This window comes from Delphinapterus leucas, chromosome 16 (genome assembly GCF_059928025.1).
Source record: "Delphinapterus leucas isolate spDelLeu-1000000601 "Yukka" chromosome 16, BTC_Dleu_Yukka2, whole genome shotgun sequence".
NCBI lineage: Eukaryota > Metazoa > Chordata > Mammalia > Artiodactyla > Monodontidae > Delphinapterus > Delphinapterus leucas.
In genome coordinates, this window is record NC_143144.1 from 56,977,152 (window position 1) to 56,995,879 (window position 18,728).

Below are 18,728 nucleotides of genomic sequence, written 5' to 3' on the forward strand. Positions count from 1 at the left end.
CCAAAGAGGGATTCTTCCAAGGTCCCCCATGTGGGCCATGCCAGGAGCTTGAACAAGGAAGCCTTCCAGGACAGTTCTTGCTTTGCAGCCCTGGGAGACTGTAAGCTCCAAGTGCAGCTTTTAGTGCTGGACCGCATCCCAGTCACCTTCCTGAATTCCATCTTCTCCCAGCTGCAGAGGAGGAAGGTGTGGCTAGAGTGCACGCTAGGCCACTGCCCTGCCTGGGTTTGAGTCTTGGTTTCTTCTTCACTTCTGCTCCGAGCTGTGACTTTGGACAAATTATTTCCCCGAGCCTCAGTTTCTTCATCTGTGGAATGGAGCTATAATAGTACCTATATTATATGAATTGCTGGAAGGTTGAGATAATACATTAAAACACTTGACACGCTAAACTTTCACAAACAGTAGATGACATATCTAAAAGCCAGTCTTATGTATTTTGGTTCATGTCATTCCCAAAGTGCCTTTTCTCTGCCTCTCAAACCTTCCCGCTCTTCAGTCAATAAATGCCTGAAATGCAACAAATATGTGGAGGCTGCAGAGAGTAGTAGGTCAGATAAGCGTGGACTTGGGAGCCAGCCATACTAGGCGTGAATCTTGGTTCCTATAACCTTAGACAAATTACTTCATCCCTCAGTTTCTTCATCAGTAAATAGGGACACAATAGTACTAGCTTCATAAGATCATCATGAGGATATGAGGATTAAATGAGTTAATGTTTGTAAAGCACTCATAACACTGCCTGGCATGTAGTAGGTGCTTTACGAGTGCATGCTAAAAATTTTTCTATAATCTGTCAAAGTATAGCACACGGCACAATTTCATTGTTAGCTGTTTCCATGTGGGTCTTATTTGCACTCCACCTGCTATGAAGGGTAGAAAACACATTCAACCCATCTTTGACCCTAGCCCACTGCCTGATTCATGTTTGGTGCTCAATAAAGTGGCTAGATTGAAATAAACCAGGAAAAGGGGCATGGGCACCAGAGAGCTGTCCAGATAAAGCAGATACTGAAACTGTGATTGGGTGTAGGGCAGGCACAGGCAGTAACTCTTCTCTTCCTGGAGTGTTTGATCGGCCTAGAATTTGCTTCACTGTGGTTGGTCCAGGAAGCACTGGCCAGAGGCTGTGAGAAACTAGAAGAAGGTGGGACAAAAGGCCGTGTGTTAGATAAAGAGCGTGGCTTTCGAACCAGCAGTCAGAACCCGTGTCGTTATGGAGGTCAGTGTCCATGGAAATGAGATAGAAACAACCACCATTTACTGAGCACCTTCCAGGTAGATAGGCACCAGCTAAGTATTTACTACGTCCATTTACAGATGGGGCTGAGCGAGGTTAAGCGAGATACAAGGCGAATAAAATGGAAGAGTGAAGATTGGAACACAGGTGTGTGAATCACACGCTGCGTACGGATGGGAAAGTGTGACCTGGCCGAGCCAAGCGCGATTCAAATGATAAAAGACCATTTGATTACAACGAAGGGCTTATGAATAACGGCAATACGACCACACTCCGGCCAGCGGGCACAACCGGGAACAGCCCGAAGGTCCCACCTCCCTTCGGCGCTTACGTGCGCTCCGTGACTACCTCGGCGGACACGGGGCCGACGACGGAGGCCGCATGCGCCCTGGCGTCCTGGAGGGCGCCCCCTCCCCCTGGCGGCTGCAGCGTCCGCACGGGGCGCATGCGTACATCCGGCGGGCGGAGGACGGCCCCGAGCCAGTGGAAAGATTTGGCCGAGCAAGTGAGCGGGAGCGGGCCGGTGGAGGGCGAGCGCGCAGGCGCGGCCGGGGTAAGGCCGCGACTCCGGAATCTCGCTGAGCCTCAGTCTGCGCCGCACCCCGAGCCGCAGCCATGGCCGCCTACAAGCTGGTGCTGATCCGGCACGGCGAGAGCGCGTGGAACCTGGAGAATCGCTTCAGCGGCTGGTACGACGCCGACCTGAGCCCGGCCGGGCACGAGGAGGCGAAGCGCGGTGGGCAGGCGCTGCGAGGTGCGGAGAGGGCCGGGGCAGTGGGTGGGGGCTGCGAAGGCTCGGGCAGGCGCCGCTGGGTGAGGGCCGCTTGGCCGCCCCCGCGCCCCCTCGGTGAGCCCCTTCTCTCCAACAGTTTATTTTACAGTTGAAAAAATGGGCCCAGGGTGGGGGACCCACTTGCTCAAGGTCACCCAGCGGAGTGTGAGGGGCAGTGCCAGGAAGAGGACCCGGGCGGTAGCCCCGCAGCTTACTGCGCTCTCCACGACACAGCCTTGAGAAAGTCCCCTTTTTCCTAGTCCGAGCACTTAGTAACTCGGGGACGGGTTGCTAAATGGGATGCCCGGTGTCTTCCAGCAGCTATAATCAAGCCTACTCAAGAGGATGCTGGGGATCCTGGTGAAGCGGCAGGCCACATGCTTCTCCCCGCTGCGGGGGAGTGACGCGGCCCCCGGGGCCGGGGAGGGGCGGGGGTCAACCAGCAGGGTTCTAGGTACAAAGACATCCACGTGCTTGTGTAGAATGCTGTTTACCAGCATTCCGCAAATCCTGTGTCCAGAATGCGTCCACAAATGTAATTGAGTAAATGAATGATTTGAGTAGATCCTCTTCACAGCCCTATAAATTATACAGGTTTTATTCCCCTCCTTCCCATCCCTCCCTGGCCCTCTTTTCTAGTTGGGAAAGTGAGGATTGGAAAGATGACTTGTCCAAGGTCACATCTTATTCCTAGTCTGCCACCCTGGCCTCTGTTCTGGGGTTGAGTACCGGGTAAGTGCGAGGAACTGGTAGGCTGTTATGGGCAAAGGTGGAAGTGGCAATGAGATAAGCTGGCTTACCCAGGCTTGCCCCCGCTGGCAGACAGCTCTTTGTGATTTTGAAGCGCTAATAAGGAAGCATTCCCTGCTGCCAGCAATTCAAAGCGTCTCTGGACCGAGGAGGTGCTTCCACCAATCCTTCCCTGCTCCCTTTTAACCTCTGGACAAAGCAGCAGCCATTAAAAGGGTCACTGATTCCTGGCTGATGTGAATCAGGTATTTGGCCCCAGTTTGCTCTCTCTAGCTTTAGAAATGAAGCAAAGGTTCGGAAAGTATGGGAAATGTAATCCTGCTGGGGATGTGTGTGAATACTTTGGGGTGGCCTGGTGTGACCTCATACCGGTTAGGAGAGGCCAGGATAGGGAAAGTGCTGGTAAAGGAGGCCATTTTCTCTCCTGCTGTCTGGCAGGAGGAACTGTATGGGTCTGTGGTGGTTTCCTGATGACTAGCCTAGGACAAACCAAATTGCAGCTGTCCTCTAAAGACTGATCAAATGCCTTAACTTGTGATATCTTAAAATAACAGACCCTATTTCAGTTTTTAAGTAAATGTTAGTAGCATTAGTTTCAAAAGAAATCCCATTTAAAATTTTAATAACTGTTTAGGGGCATCACAGATGATGAAATAAAAAGTGAAAGACCAAAAGCGAAAACTGAATGATGAAGACCATATGAATAACCTAATACTGTAAAAGACCTAAAATAACATTAAATTCACCAGGGCTTTAAGTATTGTAGGGTTTATAAAATCTTGAATGATTTCAGGAGGAAGCTACTAAGAACTGAGTTTTCCCATGCCGTCTTGCTCCTGGGGGGCGGATGGAGTCCACACTGCACAACACCAGCTAACCCCATCCCTGGGAGTGGCCTAGACTATGCTTTTGTTTGATGGCCAAGTTGAAGGAAGAGGATTTAGAGTTCTCTGTTAAGATTTGTAAGGGGAACTGCTCTTTTCCTCGGGGACTGACTTGTGTATCCAATGTGCAGCACTCCATTGCAAGTGGAAAATGCAGTGAAACAACCAATAGCTTTTCAGCATGGGAGCTGAGGCTTGCACTGTGGATACTCAATTCCCAGTGACTCCCTTTTATTGGGGAGCCATTCCTCCCCATAAGATTAGGGAGGGGATGGTAAGTGAGTCTACTCGCACTTGTCAGTGAGCCTTAGTGATGAAATCTGTGTCTTTTCCCTTGTGGGTTGTGGTGAGTTTCTTGGTGATTAATTCTCCCTTCCCCCATCAGTGTAGTTCTTACTGGCCTTATTCTCAGTTGAACGCTGGCAGGAAAATTCACTTCACATTTCGTTAATTACTGTTGGCCACCTCAACATGAGGCAATGCGCAGGAAAGTTTGTGCTGAATTTCAAAGAGGGCCTTGTAGCCTCATGGAAGAAAACAGGAATGTTTTCCTGGTCCACTACTTAAGGAAAGGGCCATCTCCCCATTAAAGTGGGAGGGAGAATAATCGTTTGTGAAACATGAAGACAAATAGTTGTAACTCACTGGTTGGGCCAATATAACTTGATACCACCCCTCAGTAACCGCTGTGTATGGAGGAGAGGTCCATTTACAAATGCATCAGACAGTGCACAGCATTTGCTCTTTCTCCAATGAGTGGCTCCTCTTAAACTTGGTTTAACAATTGACGTAGGTAGATTATATTCCCTGGGTAGTGAGGTAATTTGACGATAGCAGAAAGGAACTGTGGATGAAGAGGTTGTGATGTGATTTCCATACTCTAGGGAAGGTATAATTTCATGCAACAAACTAGTTTTATCAGCATCCTCTAAGAGCTCTTGCTGTGTCCTGATTGTTGAGAGTTCAAAATCCCATTTCTCCTAGACCAGAGGTTAGAGAGGACTGAAGGATGTTAATAATTATCAATCAGAAGTGACAGTTCTAACTAAAATACAAACATCAGGATCCTTAGAAATTAGCAAACTATGGAGATAGCTAGAGGTGGTGGTTATGAGTTAGATTTTTTAAAAATAAATTTATTGATGTATTTATTTATTTTTGGCTGCGTTGAGTCTTCGTTGCTGGGCTCAGGCTTTATTTAGTTGTGGCGAGCGGGGGCTAACTTTTTGCTGCGGTGCACAGGCTTCTCTTGTTGCAGAGCACGGGCTCTAGGCGCACGGGCTTCAGTAGTTGCAGCACGTGGGCTTTGCAGTTGCGGCTCGCGGGCTTTAGAGTGCAGGTTTGGTAGTTGTAGCTCGTGGGCTTAGCTGCTCCGCTGCATGTGGGATGTTCCCAGATGAGGGCTCGAACCCGTTTCCCCTACCTTGGCAGGTGGATTCTTAACCACCACGCCACCAGGGAAGTCCCCTGTGAGTTAGATTTTAGAGTCATACAACCTGGGTTTTAATCTCTTTTGTGTAATAGCTGTGAGCTCGGATAGTTTGCTTAACTCCTCTAGTTTCTATTTTCACCTGGTAAGATGGGTTGTAATGATGTAACCTTATAGGATTGTTACGAAGACTAAATAAAACACATACAAAGTACTCAGTCCAGTGCCTGACAGATGGTAAGCTCTCTATAAGTATTAGCTATTATATTTATTAAAAGATTCCAAGTTTTTTGAATCCTTACCTTGAAAGAATTAAAGCAAATAAATTCTTAAAGTGTGCTTAAGCACAGCACTCTGGGGATTAGGAAAAGTAGCCCAGATCTCAGGTTAGCTGGTTGACAGTACATTTGGGCCTTGGGTTAGATGAATTATTGGGGAACCACTGGGAAGTATATTGTCAACTGCAACATAAATCAACAAATTTTATCTTCCCCGAAGGCAGAATATTGTTTTTCCTGCTAGGGTGTACAAAATAAAATATTTAGTCAAATAATTTTCATTTGGGTTGTCTGTACGTGATGAAATTTATATGTAAGAAAATTCTGGCTCTAGGGAATTCCCTGGTGGTCCACTGGTTACAACTCTCACTGCCGAGGGTCCGGGTTGAATCCCTGGTTGGGGAACTAAGATCCCACAAGCCACATGGTGCGGCCAAAAAGAAAGAAAGAGAATTCTTGCTCTAGAGTGGACCTGATTAGCTTATCACTTTGAACTTATAATTTCCAGATGCCGGCTATGAGTTTGACATCTGCTTCACCTCAGTGCAGAAGAGAGCAATTCGGACCCTCTGGACAGTGCTGGATGCCATTGACCAGATGTGGCTGCCAGTGGTGAGGACTTGGCGCCTTAATGAGCGACACTATGGGGGTCTGACTGGCCTCAATAAGGCAGAAACTGCTGCCAAGCACGGTGAGGCCCAGGTAAAGATCTGGAGGCGCTCCTATGATGTCCCACCACCTCCGATGGAGCCCGACCATCCCTTCTATAGCAACATCAGTAAGGTATGGACAAATGGAGGTTTGGCTCGCTCCACCCAGGACCAGGGTGTTAGAATCTGGGCTTCACTCTTTTAGCTTTTATTAGGGTCTGCCTAGACCCACTGAGTTTCTAATTTATGATAAAATAGTTACTTGTTTTTTTCTTTTCTTTCTTTTTTTTTCTTTTTTTTGGCTGTGGGGTTTGTGGGATCTTAGTTCCCCAGCCAGGGATCAAACCTGGGCCCTCGGCAGTGAAAGCACAGAGTCCCAACCACTGGACCACCAGGGAATTCCCTAAAATAGTTAATTGTAATCCCCTTTCTCCAAGGAATGACCTCCACTTGTTAAAAGATTTAGTTAAGAGTTTATGTTGTTTATCTAAAAAGAATATATCTTTTTTACATCTACTGCCATGTTTTAAAAAAACCCATCCATAGCTGATAGGGCCTTCCTAAGCCAATTGCAAGATAAAGTGAATTGGTTAGAGCCTTGTAGCCTACCTTTTTTTTTCTCCTTTCCTAAGTTATGTTTCTTTTGAACTGTCAGTCTTCCCTATGGAGGGTAATGGGGGAGGGAGGGGCAGGATAATAATTATCCCCTTTCCCAAGCTCTCAGTGCCCTGGTGAGAGACTTTCACCCATCACTTTGATCCTTCAGGGGATGAGAAATAGGCAGAATGGATGCAACTGGTAATAACTGATACGCTTGGATTTTTTGTTGTTTAGGATCGTAGGTATGCAGACCTCACTGAAGATCAGCTGCCCTCCTGTGAGAGTCTGAAGGACACTATTGCCAGAGCTCTGCCCTTTTGGAATGAAGAAATAGTTCCCCAGATCAAGGAGGGGAAACGAGTACTGATTGCAGCCCATGGCAACAGCCTTCGGGGCATCGTCAAGCATCTGGAGGGTATGTACGTTTTTCAGAGGGGCCCTCAAAGAGGGCTAAAGCAGAACTGTCACTAATCTGGACTTATTTAGTACGAAGGAGACCTTCAGGAAAGGGCTGGACATGTTGCTAGCCTTAGAGACAGTCCAGATTGTCTCCTAGTTGAAACACACTCTCTATCCTTGTCTCTCAAAGCATCCTCTGTAGAAACAGAGGTGGCCGGACCCCACTGGGTGCTTATTACACATGCGGAACCTCAGGCCCCACTTCAGACCTGATGGAGAAGGTGCATCTGTCACCCAGGTAATTCAGATACACATGGAAGTTTGAGATGCCCACCTCTAGACTAGGATTACCAGTCGAAACTGCTGATAAAAATCCTTCTTAATCACAACCTGGTTCAACTCCACAGATGAATCTCAATTTGCATCTTAAATTGTTTCACCCAAGGGCCTAGAGGCCCAGATGTGCTGAGTTTTGGCAGCCTGGATGGACTACATAGGACATTTGAGATATGTATAGTCCTGCTTTACTATGGGCTTCCAGATCTCACTTTGGGAGACATACCTTTCATCCTTTTTTCTTGCTTTTCAGTGACTGAGAAATAAGTTACGGGGGCATTCCTTGGGTGAGCGATCTACTATAACACAGATCATTACTGTTATGACAAATACCAGAAAGGTTGTCTTGTTTTAATTCCTACGAAAGTCCTTGGAGGACCTGTTTCCCCACCTGGAGAATGAATAGCAACGCTGGAGAGGTCTGTGGATTCATATCTTGCTTGACTGATCATAGCGGGGTGTATTTTCAGGTCTCTCCGAGGAGGCTATCATGGAGCTGAACCTGCCGACTGGCATTCCCATTGTCTACGAATTGGACAAGAACTTGAAGCCCATCAAGCCAATGCAGTTCCTGGGTGATGAAGAGACCGTGCGTAAAGCCATGGAGGCTGTGGCTGCCCAGGGCAAGGCCAAGAAGTGAGGTCGAGCAGCAGATTACTTTCCCAAGGATTACCCTTCCTCCCAAGCCCATCCATTCCTCTGCACCTCTCCCCTGCACACGTCACACTGACGACATCTGTAGGCATCTTAAGCTGTAGCTGCGGATGGGGAGCAGTGGCTCCCAATTTCATTTTAGCCATTTTCTCTCTTGCACCCACTCCCTTCATACAGTCTAGTCAGAATGGCACCTCTGGGACATGGTCCTCAGTCCAAGCCAAGGGAAGACTTATCCAAGAGCGTTGAGAGGTAGTAACTGGGGCGGGGCGTTGCTAGTGGTTTGTTTATTACTAAGGACCTGCTTGAGTAGGGGATAGGGAGGAACCATGCCAAGGTGTGACCAATGAGGAGAAGCAAGAGTGCCTATTTGTGTTCCCAGAGGCTAGCCGGGCACTGTTGTGTTCAGGTGGCTGGGGGCTCTAGTCATGCCAGTGGAGATGAACGTAACCTGCATGGTGATTCAATCAAACACTTCCTCCCTGACTCCAGAAGATTGGGATCAATGCTGAATGTTTATGTGTTGCATTTACTTTTACAAAAGAAAAATTTATATGTATATATAAATAAATTAAAAAAAAACCCTTCTGGGGTTTCTAGTGGCGGTTGAAATATTCCCACATGTGGTCATCAGAAAATGAGCCATTCCTTACACCGTCATGGGATAAGCTTCTTGACTTCTAAGGTGTAGGAGCTCATCCTGCTGTGTGTTTTAGAATCCCTCCCCCGCCTTATTGTTTTATGGCAGCGGAATGCCTCTTGATCACATCCAAGTGTGTCTTTCACTGTGCCTGATTTCTGAATCATGTTCCAGTTGCTTGGCCCACCACTTAGGCCCAGTACTCATTTGAGCATAACTGTAGTAAATCTTTTTTCCAGGTCAGTATGATAAAGGAGTGATGTGCAATATTTTCTGTGTCATGTGTGGTATGTCTTATCTGAGGAAATCAACTCAAACATTCAACTTGAAATGTCTCTCATTACCCAAATCCTTGTATGACAGATTAAGAGCTTTTAGGACAACCAGTCACAACTTTACATAGCCTGGTCCAAGTATCATGTATCTCATTGGGTTTTCAGTGTTGGAGAGCTGAACTCTGTATTCCTGTTGCCTCTCTACAGCTCTTGCTCAGTGGTGCTGGTTACCGAACACTGGAAAATCAAATTCTGAAACTATTATGCCCTCTTTAGAGTAAGGTAAATGCTTGTTTACTAGACTTAAAAAAGCCAACCCTTTTTTTGTTAGTAACTTTTAAACTTGATTCACATCTTTCTTTTTGGCCCCTAAAATTTTAACCCTATCAGTCAACTAATTAACATCCTCAAAAGTTACACATGCAGGAGAAAAGGGATATACAGTCATCCCTTGGTATCTGCAGTGGGGGACTGGTTCCAGGACTCCTGTGGATACCAAAATTAACAGAAGCTAAAGTGCCTTATGTAAAACTAGTACAGTTGGCCCTCCGTATTCACAGGTTTCACATCCATGAATAGGGAGGGCCGACTAATTATATACGTAATAGGGAAGGGGCACTACTCACATTTACCTTTTCTCTAAGGCCTTTGAAAAGATCACTGGAACATGAGAAAGCCCATAATGCCTTTCTCTTCTAGTAGGAGCAAGTAACACCATCTATAAAGCTCTATGAAGTGCCTCTATGCTAGCCATTGGGTGAGTACGTTACCTACATAATCTCCAATCTTGACAACCTCTGAAAGGGCTGGCATCCCCAGTTTACAGAAGGGGAAACATGCTGAAAACGATAACGGAAACTTGCCAGAAGGTACACTACTAAGTACTGGAACCCAGATGAATGTTACTGCAGCTAAATCAAAGATTCTTATTCTAAAATTTAAGTACTTTTAAGCATCTTGCTTTTCAAGTTTAGTTTTTTATTTGATCTACACATTAATCCTAGGAAGACCTTTAGTAATTTAAGTCTCCAGTAGCCTGGTGGGATGTTAGTTTACTTAGCTTGTACTGAATCTTAGACCAGAAGTTGGTAATTTTGTTTGGTCAAGTGCTCTTCACCCAAATCAGGCTGGATCAGCTTTGATTACTACTACTCTATGTCCTGACATCACTTGAGTTTACAGCAGTCTCCATTCCTTGCAACTTAGACTCCTGGCTAGAACTCCTGCCTTATGGGCAGGAAAATAACAGAAAGCCATCCTCATTTACCATTATGGCTAGGAGGCCAACTACTACTATCCCTCCAAGACAGTGTTTCTTAGCCAGAGTAGCACATCAGAATCACCTGTGGAGCTGAACAAACCCTTAACACCCACAGGTTCAACCATGAGATTCGTGAGCAGAGCTAGGGCACCTGCAGTCTTTTTTTTCCCCTGCACTCCCCCTGCTACCCCTTTACCACTTACAGGCAATTTTGAAGTTCACCTAACCCAGGCTGAGAACCACTTTTCCAAGGCACAGAAAGTATATCCTCCCTGTCTCTAGATTAACAAATATCACCATTACTACATATCAATCACTGTTTGGGCATGCTATTCAGTCAGCTATGAGTACACTCAAAAAATTTTTATTGAGCGTTTGCTACGTGTTAATCACAGTACCAGGTACTGGAGATTTGAAGATAGAGAAGACAGCATGCTGCCCTTAAAGCTAAGGTAAGTAGGGGAGACACGCACACAACTAACAAACATGTAATACAATATTGCATGGTTAAGGGTGAGAAAATCTAACCTGGTTCGCAGCAAATCAGAAGGCCATTACCCAGTTGTTTCAAATGTTCTTCTTTATGACACTTTTTAAAATTACTGTTTGAAATTATAACATTTCTGTATTTGTTTACTTTTCATTTGTCTCCCCTCCCACCAATGGTCCCCCCCCACTAGAAATGTAAGCTCCACAAGGAAAGGATTCTATCATGTTCACTGCTTTACTCCCTAGTTCCTGGAGCAGTGGTGGGCAGAGGAGTTGCTCAAATATATTTATATAATGAATGAATGATGTCCAACAAGCACTTATAATTAATTAACCAATGTCAATTTGGAGAGCCTCTAATTGCATGCCTGAGGTTTCTGTTCAATACTTGGAAAAATGAGGCACCATGGTACAGAAGGAAGGGCCCAGGCTTTACAGGAAAACAGATCTGAGTTTGAACACTGTTCTGCCTCTTGATGTCTGTGAGATTTATTAATTTTTCTAAGCCTTAGTTTACTTATCTGTAACATGTGGAAATAATTGCTACTTTTCCGGGTCACTGTGAAGTTCAGAGATAACGTAAGTAAAATGGCTAACACTGTTGAGAAAATCAATTGGTAGCATCTTTCTGCAAGGCAATAAGGGAGAATCTAACCAAAAATTTAAATGTGCATATTCTTTTACTCAGCATTATACTGCTAGGAATCTGTTTTGCAAAAGAATCATAGGCATGCACAAAGATATATGGTATAGGGATTTTCCCTGCAGCACTGTAAAAGAAAAAAAGTTTAAAAATATCTATCAATAGGAGGCTGATTATATCAATACGAACTACACTGAAGTATCGAGCATTAAGTCCTGGCATTTAGTAGATACCTGATAGAAGGCAATCAGTTATATAATAACAATAATATATCACAGTAATATTGGCGTGTACTAACCACTTTTATACATTTCCTCATAATAATCCTATGAGGTCATGCTATTCCAGATGAGGAAACGGACTTAAAGAAATAAAAATAATCTGCTCAAGTGTCAGTTCAACATCCTGATTGTTATAGTACAGCATATTATTATTTTGCAAAATGTCACCACTGGCGGAAACTGGAAAAAGTGCATAAGGGATCTCTGTATTATTTCTTAAAACTGCAATTACTTACAATTATGTCAATAAAAATTTCAATTAAAAAAAACAAAACAACGTATAACCCGGCTTAAGGCAACGAGAGGACACAAACCCAGGTGGGATGACTCCAAACCTTACCCCAACCATTCTCACTTCACAGAGAAGACATGGGCTCCCTAATAACATCTCAAGAAGTGACATAATTCATCTCTCCTTTCATTCTCTCTGCAACCTCCCCATGCTTACCCTCATCCTTTGCTTGTCCTCAAGCTTGTGTGTACATTCCTGATTCTGCACTTTGCTTGGGCTTCTCTCTCTGCTCTGAATATCTTCACCTCACTTATCTTAGTTCTTTAATTCCTTTCACTTCATGTTACAAATCCTTTCCTGGCCACTTCACATGATAGTGTTCTGTACCTCTTTTCAATTCAGATTTAACATTTCCTGGAGTATCTACTGTATCAGTAATGCTTTGTTTACCAAATTACTTTCAGAATTACTAGCATGCTACCTGAATCACCACATGTGTCCCATAATTTTCACTAAACCATAATCTCTCTAAATGAGGGAATGTATATAAAGTACTTAACCTAGTGCCTGACACATAACAAGTACTCAATAAGCAAAAGTATGTACAACAGAATATACAAAAAAGATTGGCAATTAGGCATTGTCTAGAGCAAGAAAGCACATAACACATGTCTGTTAATCGGTGCCACCAGGCAAGACCCTGCTCTAAATGTCATGACACTGTTTAGATTCTTTTCCCTACTCAATATAATAGAAACCATAAAATTCTTTTCGTAAAAATGTTTTCTTTTTCACAGCAAAAAATACATATTTATAAGACTGTCAGAAAGAACAGGCTATTTCCACCATCATACAGTTGGTTTGCTGGTGCCTCCAAAAGAGAAATTTATCACTCAAGAGGATAAAATCCACTGAACGATTCACAGGAAAAATGTTTTGCCTATAGAGTAAGATTTTTCTAGAGGTGGCTGCTGGCCAGCCCCAGGTGCCTGAATGAAGACAACGGCACCCTGATGTCACTTTCACACATGTACTCTTGGAAAGAGCTTACTCCTATGCATGGGGTAAAGTGTGGCTTCTTAGGTCTGTAAGAATTCAGGCTGTACTCGGGCCACTTTCCGGAATTCTTTAGTGTGGGTCTTAGGGCACTGCATCTCGCACCAGCTGATGGGAACCATCTGGACACCTGGAAGGGAAAAGGTGGAGTTGGAGATGGGACCCCAAATATTTGCTTGAGACCCTTCTCTTTTCAGCTGGATATGAACTGAAGTGTCACCAAGCTGCCTAGTGAACCTCACCTCATACAGAAAAAAACCTTGTTTATTCCACTGATTTATGGAGTGAGTGCCTCTTTTCCTTAGATTATATAAGGAGAATCATTCTAATCTCAGTAGTAAGTATCTACACTAGTATTGCTTTTTAGATAATTAAAAAACAAGGGAAATGAGGGAAAACAATGGACTAATCCCAAACCCTAGCTCCCAGGTAAAGGTAAGCATGTGGAAGCATGGACAAACTCACCCGATTCACTGTGGGCCACCACCACTCCCAGCTCATTTTCAGCAGTGGTTAGGAGGTAGTTGGACTGTGCATCGCCTAGGGAGATCTAGTCACACCACACTGGTAAAGGAAAACAGAGTTATAAGCCATCCCTCCCATAGCCACTTGAGTGGTTTCTCTACTTCCATTTCTTCTTTTGACAAAGGACCACAAGTCTGAGGGGAATAAAGGATACCACTTTGGCCAAGACAATGTCCCCTGGGCGGAAACTCTTATAAATTTCAACCTGTAAAGAAAGAACAGAAGTGTTAAGTGAAAGCTCCGAATCAGGTCTACATGAAACTATTAACACCCCTGGCAGAACCAGTCAACTTCTAATCTCAGAGGGTAGAAGGCATCACTACTCAAGTCAATCAACAACTTTTATTGTTTCTGTGGCATCATCACATAAATGAAAGATTTTGAACTCAGTAACCTAATCAGGAATCTGACTTGGACAAAAGTACTATGGTTGCTCTGAAAGGCTCCAGAGTAAGTCTGAGGAAACAGCAATGAATAAATACGTGGCTTCAAAGGCAAAGAGTAAACTAGCCCCCCTCTGGTCAACAAAGTGAACAAAAATGATATGAAGAGGAAAGGGACAGTGAAGTGAATTCCACACCTTCCAGAAGGGAACACCTTAAAATTCCTTGGACTCCACATTTCCATAGACTTTTCAAATTCACTGGAATAATTTAAAAGGATTGAGATTCCTAAAGCCATGAAAAAAAAAAAGAACCAACCAACAAACCTTGTCTTTTTCAGTAGCTCGGACGTCTTCCTTGCTATAAAGAAAAAAGAATTAACAGAAAGGTTAATTATCTGTGAGAAAGAATTATCCTGCAGACTCCTGGCAGACAAAGAGCTACAACAGCAGAGAGAACAAGTCCTAATGGGGACCCAGCGGCCACCCAGAGGAGCAGGGTGAAGATGTATCCCCAGTCCTCTCCTGGAGGAGAAAACCACATTTCCCATTCTTGGATCACACAGAGCAGCAGTATCAATACCTCCCACTACAGAAAAGTGGATCAGATTTAGCAGGGAAGGATAAGGAACTTCACTGCCTTAGGAGAGCTTGAACAGAAGCACCACAGAACAACACAGAATCCTGAGGGTGGAAAGAGCCTCAGATGTTAAATTATCTAGCTCACGAGAATTGTTTGTCCCTTCTCAAGAACCCACAGGAAAAAAATTTACCATTTCACCCACTACCCTTTTTATTGTTTTACAGTCCTTGGGTTTAATTGATATTAAATTCAAGAAAGGTACTTCCTAAAATGCTTTCTACTTTGTTTGATATGAATCATCCCTACAATGCTAATCTCCAGCTTAGCTCAACCCTTTTTGTTTTATTTAAAGCCCTATCTCATTAATATTTTCCTTTTGTCCTAACTCACATGTTTTAACGTTTTCTTTGGCTACTACCTGGGGAGAATCAAAGCACAAAGGAAGAGAGAAATGGGCAGGAATAGAGAATGTAATTGTTCCTAAAAATTCCAGGCTCCCATTCTATCCTAATCTCATTCCAGGTGCTGAGGCAAATATGAAGACAAAAATACTTCTTACCGGATAGTTCCTCGAAAAGAGTTCTTAAGTGGTGTGGACCCCACATATAGGATGTGTACTTTGGCAAAGCGTGAATTGATGCTAGAGACCTGTGCAATAGAGAAAAGAGCAGCACTAGAGTGAGTATTAGTCGTTGGCAGCTGAAGGAGGAGGGAATAAACTAGGATTTTGGTCCAAGCAACCCTACTAAGTATAGAATTTAAGACAAGTTAACTCCTACTTATCCCTGTATAAGTCATATTTGTAAAGTGGAATAAAAGCCACTCTGGCCACTTAATAGAGTTACTGTGGAAATCAAATAAGATGGAATAGGTTTTGAAAAATATACAAGTCTAACATAAATACACAAGGGTATTTATAGTATATAGCAAATCTAGCTAGACCTTTAACAGATCTTACTATGAGCCCTGTAGTGTGAACAGAATTTAAGTCTCCATTTCAGCAGCTGCATAATATTTAGATCACTGCCTCTCCAGTTATTTTCAAAATAACACATACATTCTCTCTCCCTTTCTGTTTTTTTTTAAATTTGGCCACGCTTCGCAGCTTGCGGGATCTTAGCTACCTGACCAGGGATTGAACCCACGCCCTCAGCAGTGAAAGCTCGGAGTCCTAACCACTGGATCGCCAGGGAATCCCCACATAGATTTTCTGCTGGAGAAATTTATAGAGAAAAACTAAGAGCTGCAAGTTAATTTAACTGGCAGAGAGTGGGGATGGGCAGGGAGTACTGATATATTATAGTTACTGACCAGTATCGCATTAATGTGTACTTTCCCTCAAAGACTTTATCAAATCTTTTGTTTCTCTGCAGAAAGAGTTTTGCTTCAGTTGTTCAAAAATGGGCCTTCTGGGACTTCCCTGGTGGTGTAGTGGTTGAGACTCCATGCTCCCAGTGCAGGGGGCCTGGGTTCAATCCCTGGTTGGGGAACTAGATGCCACATGCATGCTGCAACAAAGAGTTTGCATGCCACAACTAAGAAGCCCGCATGCTGCAACTAAGGAGCCCGTGAGCCACAACTAAGGAGCCTGCCTGCCACAACTAAGGAGCTAAGCCACAACTAAAGGAGTCCTCGAGCTGCAACTAAGGAGTCTACATGCTGCAACTAAGGAGCCCACCTGTTGCAACTAAGACCCGGCACAACCAAATAAATAAATACTAAAAAAAAAGGGCTTCCTTATCACCCTTTGGTGCCCCTGTCTCCCAGACAAAAGTAAAAAATTACAAACTCAGGGAATCAGCTCTGTGAAAGAACTATGCAAGCTTGAACTTGACCTCATTGATCATTATCCTAGAAATCTCCAGACCAGCATAGTTCAGTAAAACTTTCTGTGATGATAGAAATATTCTGTGTTGACCAATATGGCAGCCACCAACCACCTGTGGCTACTGAGCACTTGAAATGTACCTAGTGGAAGTGAGAAAACAAATTTTAAATTTTGTTTAATTTTAATTTATTTAAATTTAAATGGCCACATGTGGCTACTGGTTACCATATTGAACAGTGCAGCTCTACAATGATCATTATTTCAGCATTGAACAGTATCCTAAGCAGGGAGGTTAGGACCAACTTACCTTACAGGTTACAATAGCTCCCACATCTGGCAGTAATTGGGACTCTGTTTCTCTCATCACAGATATGACAGGAAGCTACAGAGGGAACAATAAAACATAAATATCCTTGCTAAGTCTTGGGTAAAAGTGTCTGTGGCTTGAGAATAATATAGGAATGCCATGGGCCACAGTTGGGGTCACAAGGGCAGGTGGACTACAGATTCATTTGCAGCCCAGAGCAGAAAGCCTTAGACATTTTAGGCTATAGGATGGCCAAGGGGCCACAGGAAGAAAGCTGCTAGAAGACATAATCTAATCATTTCAGACGAGTTCTAAGTTTTCTGGTGATTTTCTTAGAGCTTTTTGGCATACAACTATATTGCCTGTAATCATGGATAATGTGACTCTTTCCTCCAAAGTTATACCTTTCTTTCTGTTTGTCATTTTATTGGACAGGCTAGAATTTCCAAATAAATGTTATATAATAGCATACATAATAGCACCTTGTTCACTATGCCTCAGCTCTCCTGGCCTTTTTTGTTTCATGAATTCACTAAATTTCTTCCCATCTCAGGATCTCTATTCAACCTGTTCTTTATGCTCACCCACTCAACTCTTATTTATCCTTTATTCAGGATAAATATAAATATTCAGGTTAAAGATTCAGGTTAAATGTCACTTCTGACTAGGGTGGGTTTGCCTATTACATGTTCTCATGGTACCCCGTAATATTCTTTCAGAGGAGGAATCACATTTGTAAGCATACATTCATTCGAGCATATATTTGCTTACAGTTTGTGTTTGTGCCCCCTGATAAGAGACCATGTGTATTTGGCTCATTACAACATCCCTAGAGGTCAGCACTGTGCCTGGCACATGAAAATGCTCCATAGATAGCTATATGTATAGCTATGAAATGAACAAACTTTCAAATCCTAAGGAAATTCCCAAATTGATCGAATAAAAAGTCTCTCATTTTATAGATGAGGAAGAACCTAAAACCAGAGGGTTTAAGTTTCTTATCTAAAGCAGAATCAAGGTTTAGTCAATACTGAAGTGTTCTAACTCTGAATCCTCTTTCTACTACGCTCCGTGTCTTTAAGCTGCTCCTTCAAGAACTGCTTATCTGATCCTGAGCTAATCGTGGATCAGCCTCTGGAACCAGGGAGAATAATATTACTCATGCATTCAACAAACATCTACTGAGCATTTATCTTGTGCTAGGCGCGGAGGTTATGGGAGTGAGGCCTGCTTTCATGGAGTCTACGGGAGAAGGGTCTAATGGGGAACTTATTGATATAACTGAGTGTTTAATTACATGCTGAGCTAAGTGCTTAGAAAGGGAAGAATACAGCTCTTTGTGAGTGTTCAACAAAACAGACAAAAACAAAACTTTTTTCGACTAGTGGCTAGGACAGCTTCTCTGAGAAAGTGATACTAGTGAGGCTATCTGAAGGGTAGGTAGGAATTGAATAGGCTAAGGAAGAGAGGAGCGTGTTCCAGTCGGCATGTGTACAAAGGCTCTGTGGCGCACTGGCGAGACTGAAAGAAGCCAGTAGTACTAGATAGCAGAGGGTGAGGCGCGGGTAGCGGAGCGAGATAAAGTCGGAGAGGTAGGCGACATTCGGACAGGATTCAGCTCACTGCAGGGCTGAGCTCGCCTCCACTCTTCCCCCAACTTGCTTCCCCGAGTGTCAGCAACACAACCAAGCCGGACCAACAAAACTGTTCTGTGATGGCTAAGTGCCCGGCAGCGGGGACCACAGCTGTTAAAACTTAAAAGAGACCAACTTCTTTTACTGAACGAGGCACTGAAGACGCGCCCGCAGATCCCCAGCCTAAGAGCTGCGAAATCAAAGGCAGCCTAAGAAAAAGGCAGAGACGGAGAAGAGGGGAAGCCGCCCCCTTTACCGCGCCGTTCTCGCTGCTCTTTATCAGGCAGCCAGCAAGCGACGAAAAGATGTAGCCATGCCGGGTGTAGGTGCCGCTGCCGGGGCTGCCCTCTTCCAAGTTACACAGACGTTCGCCTGCGGAAAAAACGCTGCATCAGCCACGGGTCCGCAGAAGCTGTTGGTCGTCGGGCCTTCCTGCCTCCGTCCCTGCCCAGGATTCGCTCTGGGCACCGCTGACTTACCGGGGATGCAGTACCTCACGGGTGGCGCCATGACGGCCCCTGCCCCAAGTCCGGAGGAAAATGAAGCCGACCTCTCATTGGCCAACATCCAGGTGCCATTCCGCAGTAAGAAGCGTGCCAA

General features: G+C 44.3%; 2 protein-coding genes across 3 annotated transcripts; one reads left to right on the forward strand and one right to left on the reverse strand.

Moving 5' to 3' along the window:
* Positions 1–1,740: 1,740 nt before the first annotated feature.
* PGAM1 (phosphoglycerate mutase 1) lies at positions 1,741–8,901 on the forward strand. 2 transcript variants are annotated; one of them, XM_089897979.1, is made up of 5 exons: positions 1,741–1,994; positions 5,862–6,136; positions 6,838–7,018; positions 7,193–7,300; positions 7,809–7,936. In XM_089897979.1, the coding sequence occupies exons 1-4, from the start codon at positions 1,856–1,858 to the stop codon at positions 7,273–7,275; spliced, it is 678 nt and encodes a 225-aa protein (XP_089754105.1). In that variant the 5' UTR covers positions 1,741–1,855; the 3' UTR covers positions 7,276–7,300; positions 7,809–7,936. The 2 variants fall into 2 exon arrangements, with proteins under 2 accessions (XP_089754105.1, XP_022424904.1); XM_022569196.2 differs by lacking the exon at positions 7,193–7,300 and having other exon boundaries at positions 1,752–1,994; positions 7,809–8,901.
* A 2,870-nt stretch (positions 8,902–11,771) lies between these two features.
* On the reverse strand, positions 11,772–18,710 carry EXOSC1 (exosome component 1). Its single transcript, XM_022569198.2, has 8 exons — positions 18,608–18,710; positions 18,385–18,500; positions 16,495–16,569; positions 14,919–15,007; positions 14,104–14,137; positions 13,549–13,599; positions 13,335–13,419; positions 11,772–12,999 (listed from the first exon to the last, which is right to left on the reverse strand). The coding sequence occupies exons 1-8, from the start codon at positions 18,693–18,695 to the stop codon at positions 12,893–12,895; spliced, it is 645 nt and encodes a 214-aa protein (XP_022424906.2). The 5' UTR covers positions 18,696–18,710; the 3' UTR covers positions 11,772–12,892.
* Positions 18,711–18,728: the final 18 nt, after the last annotated feature.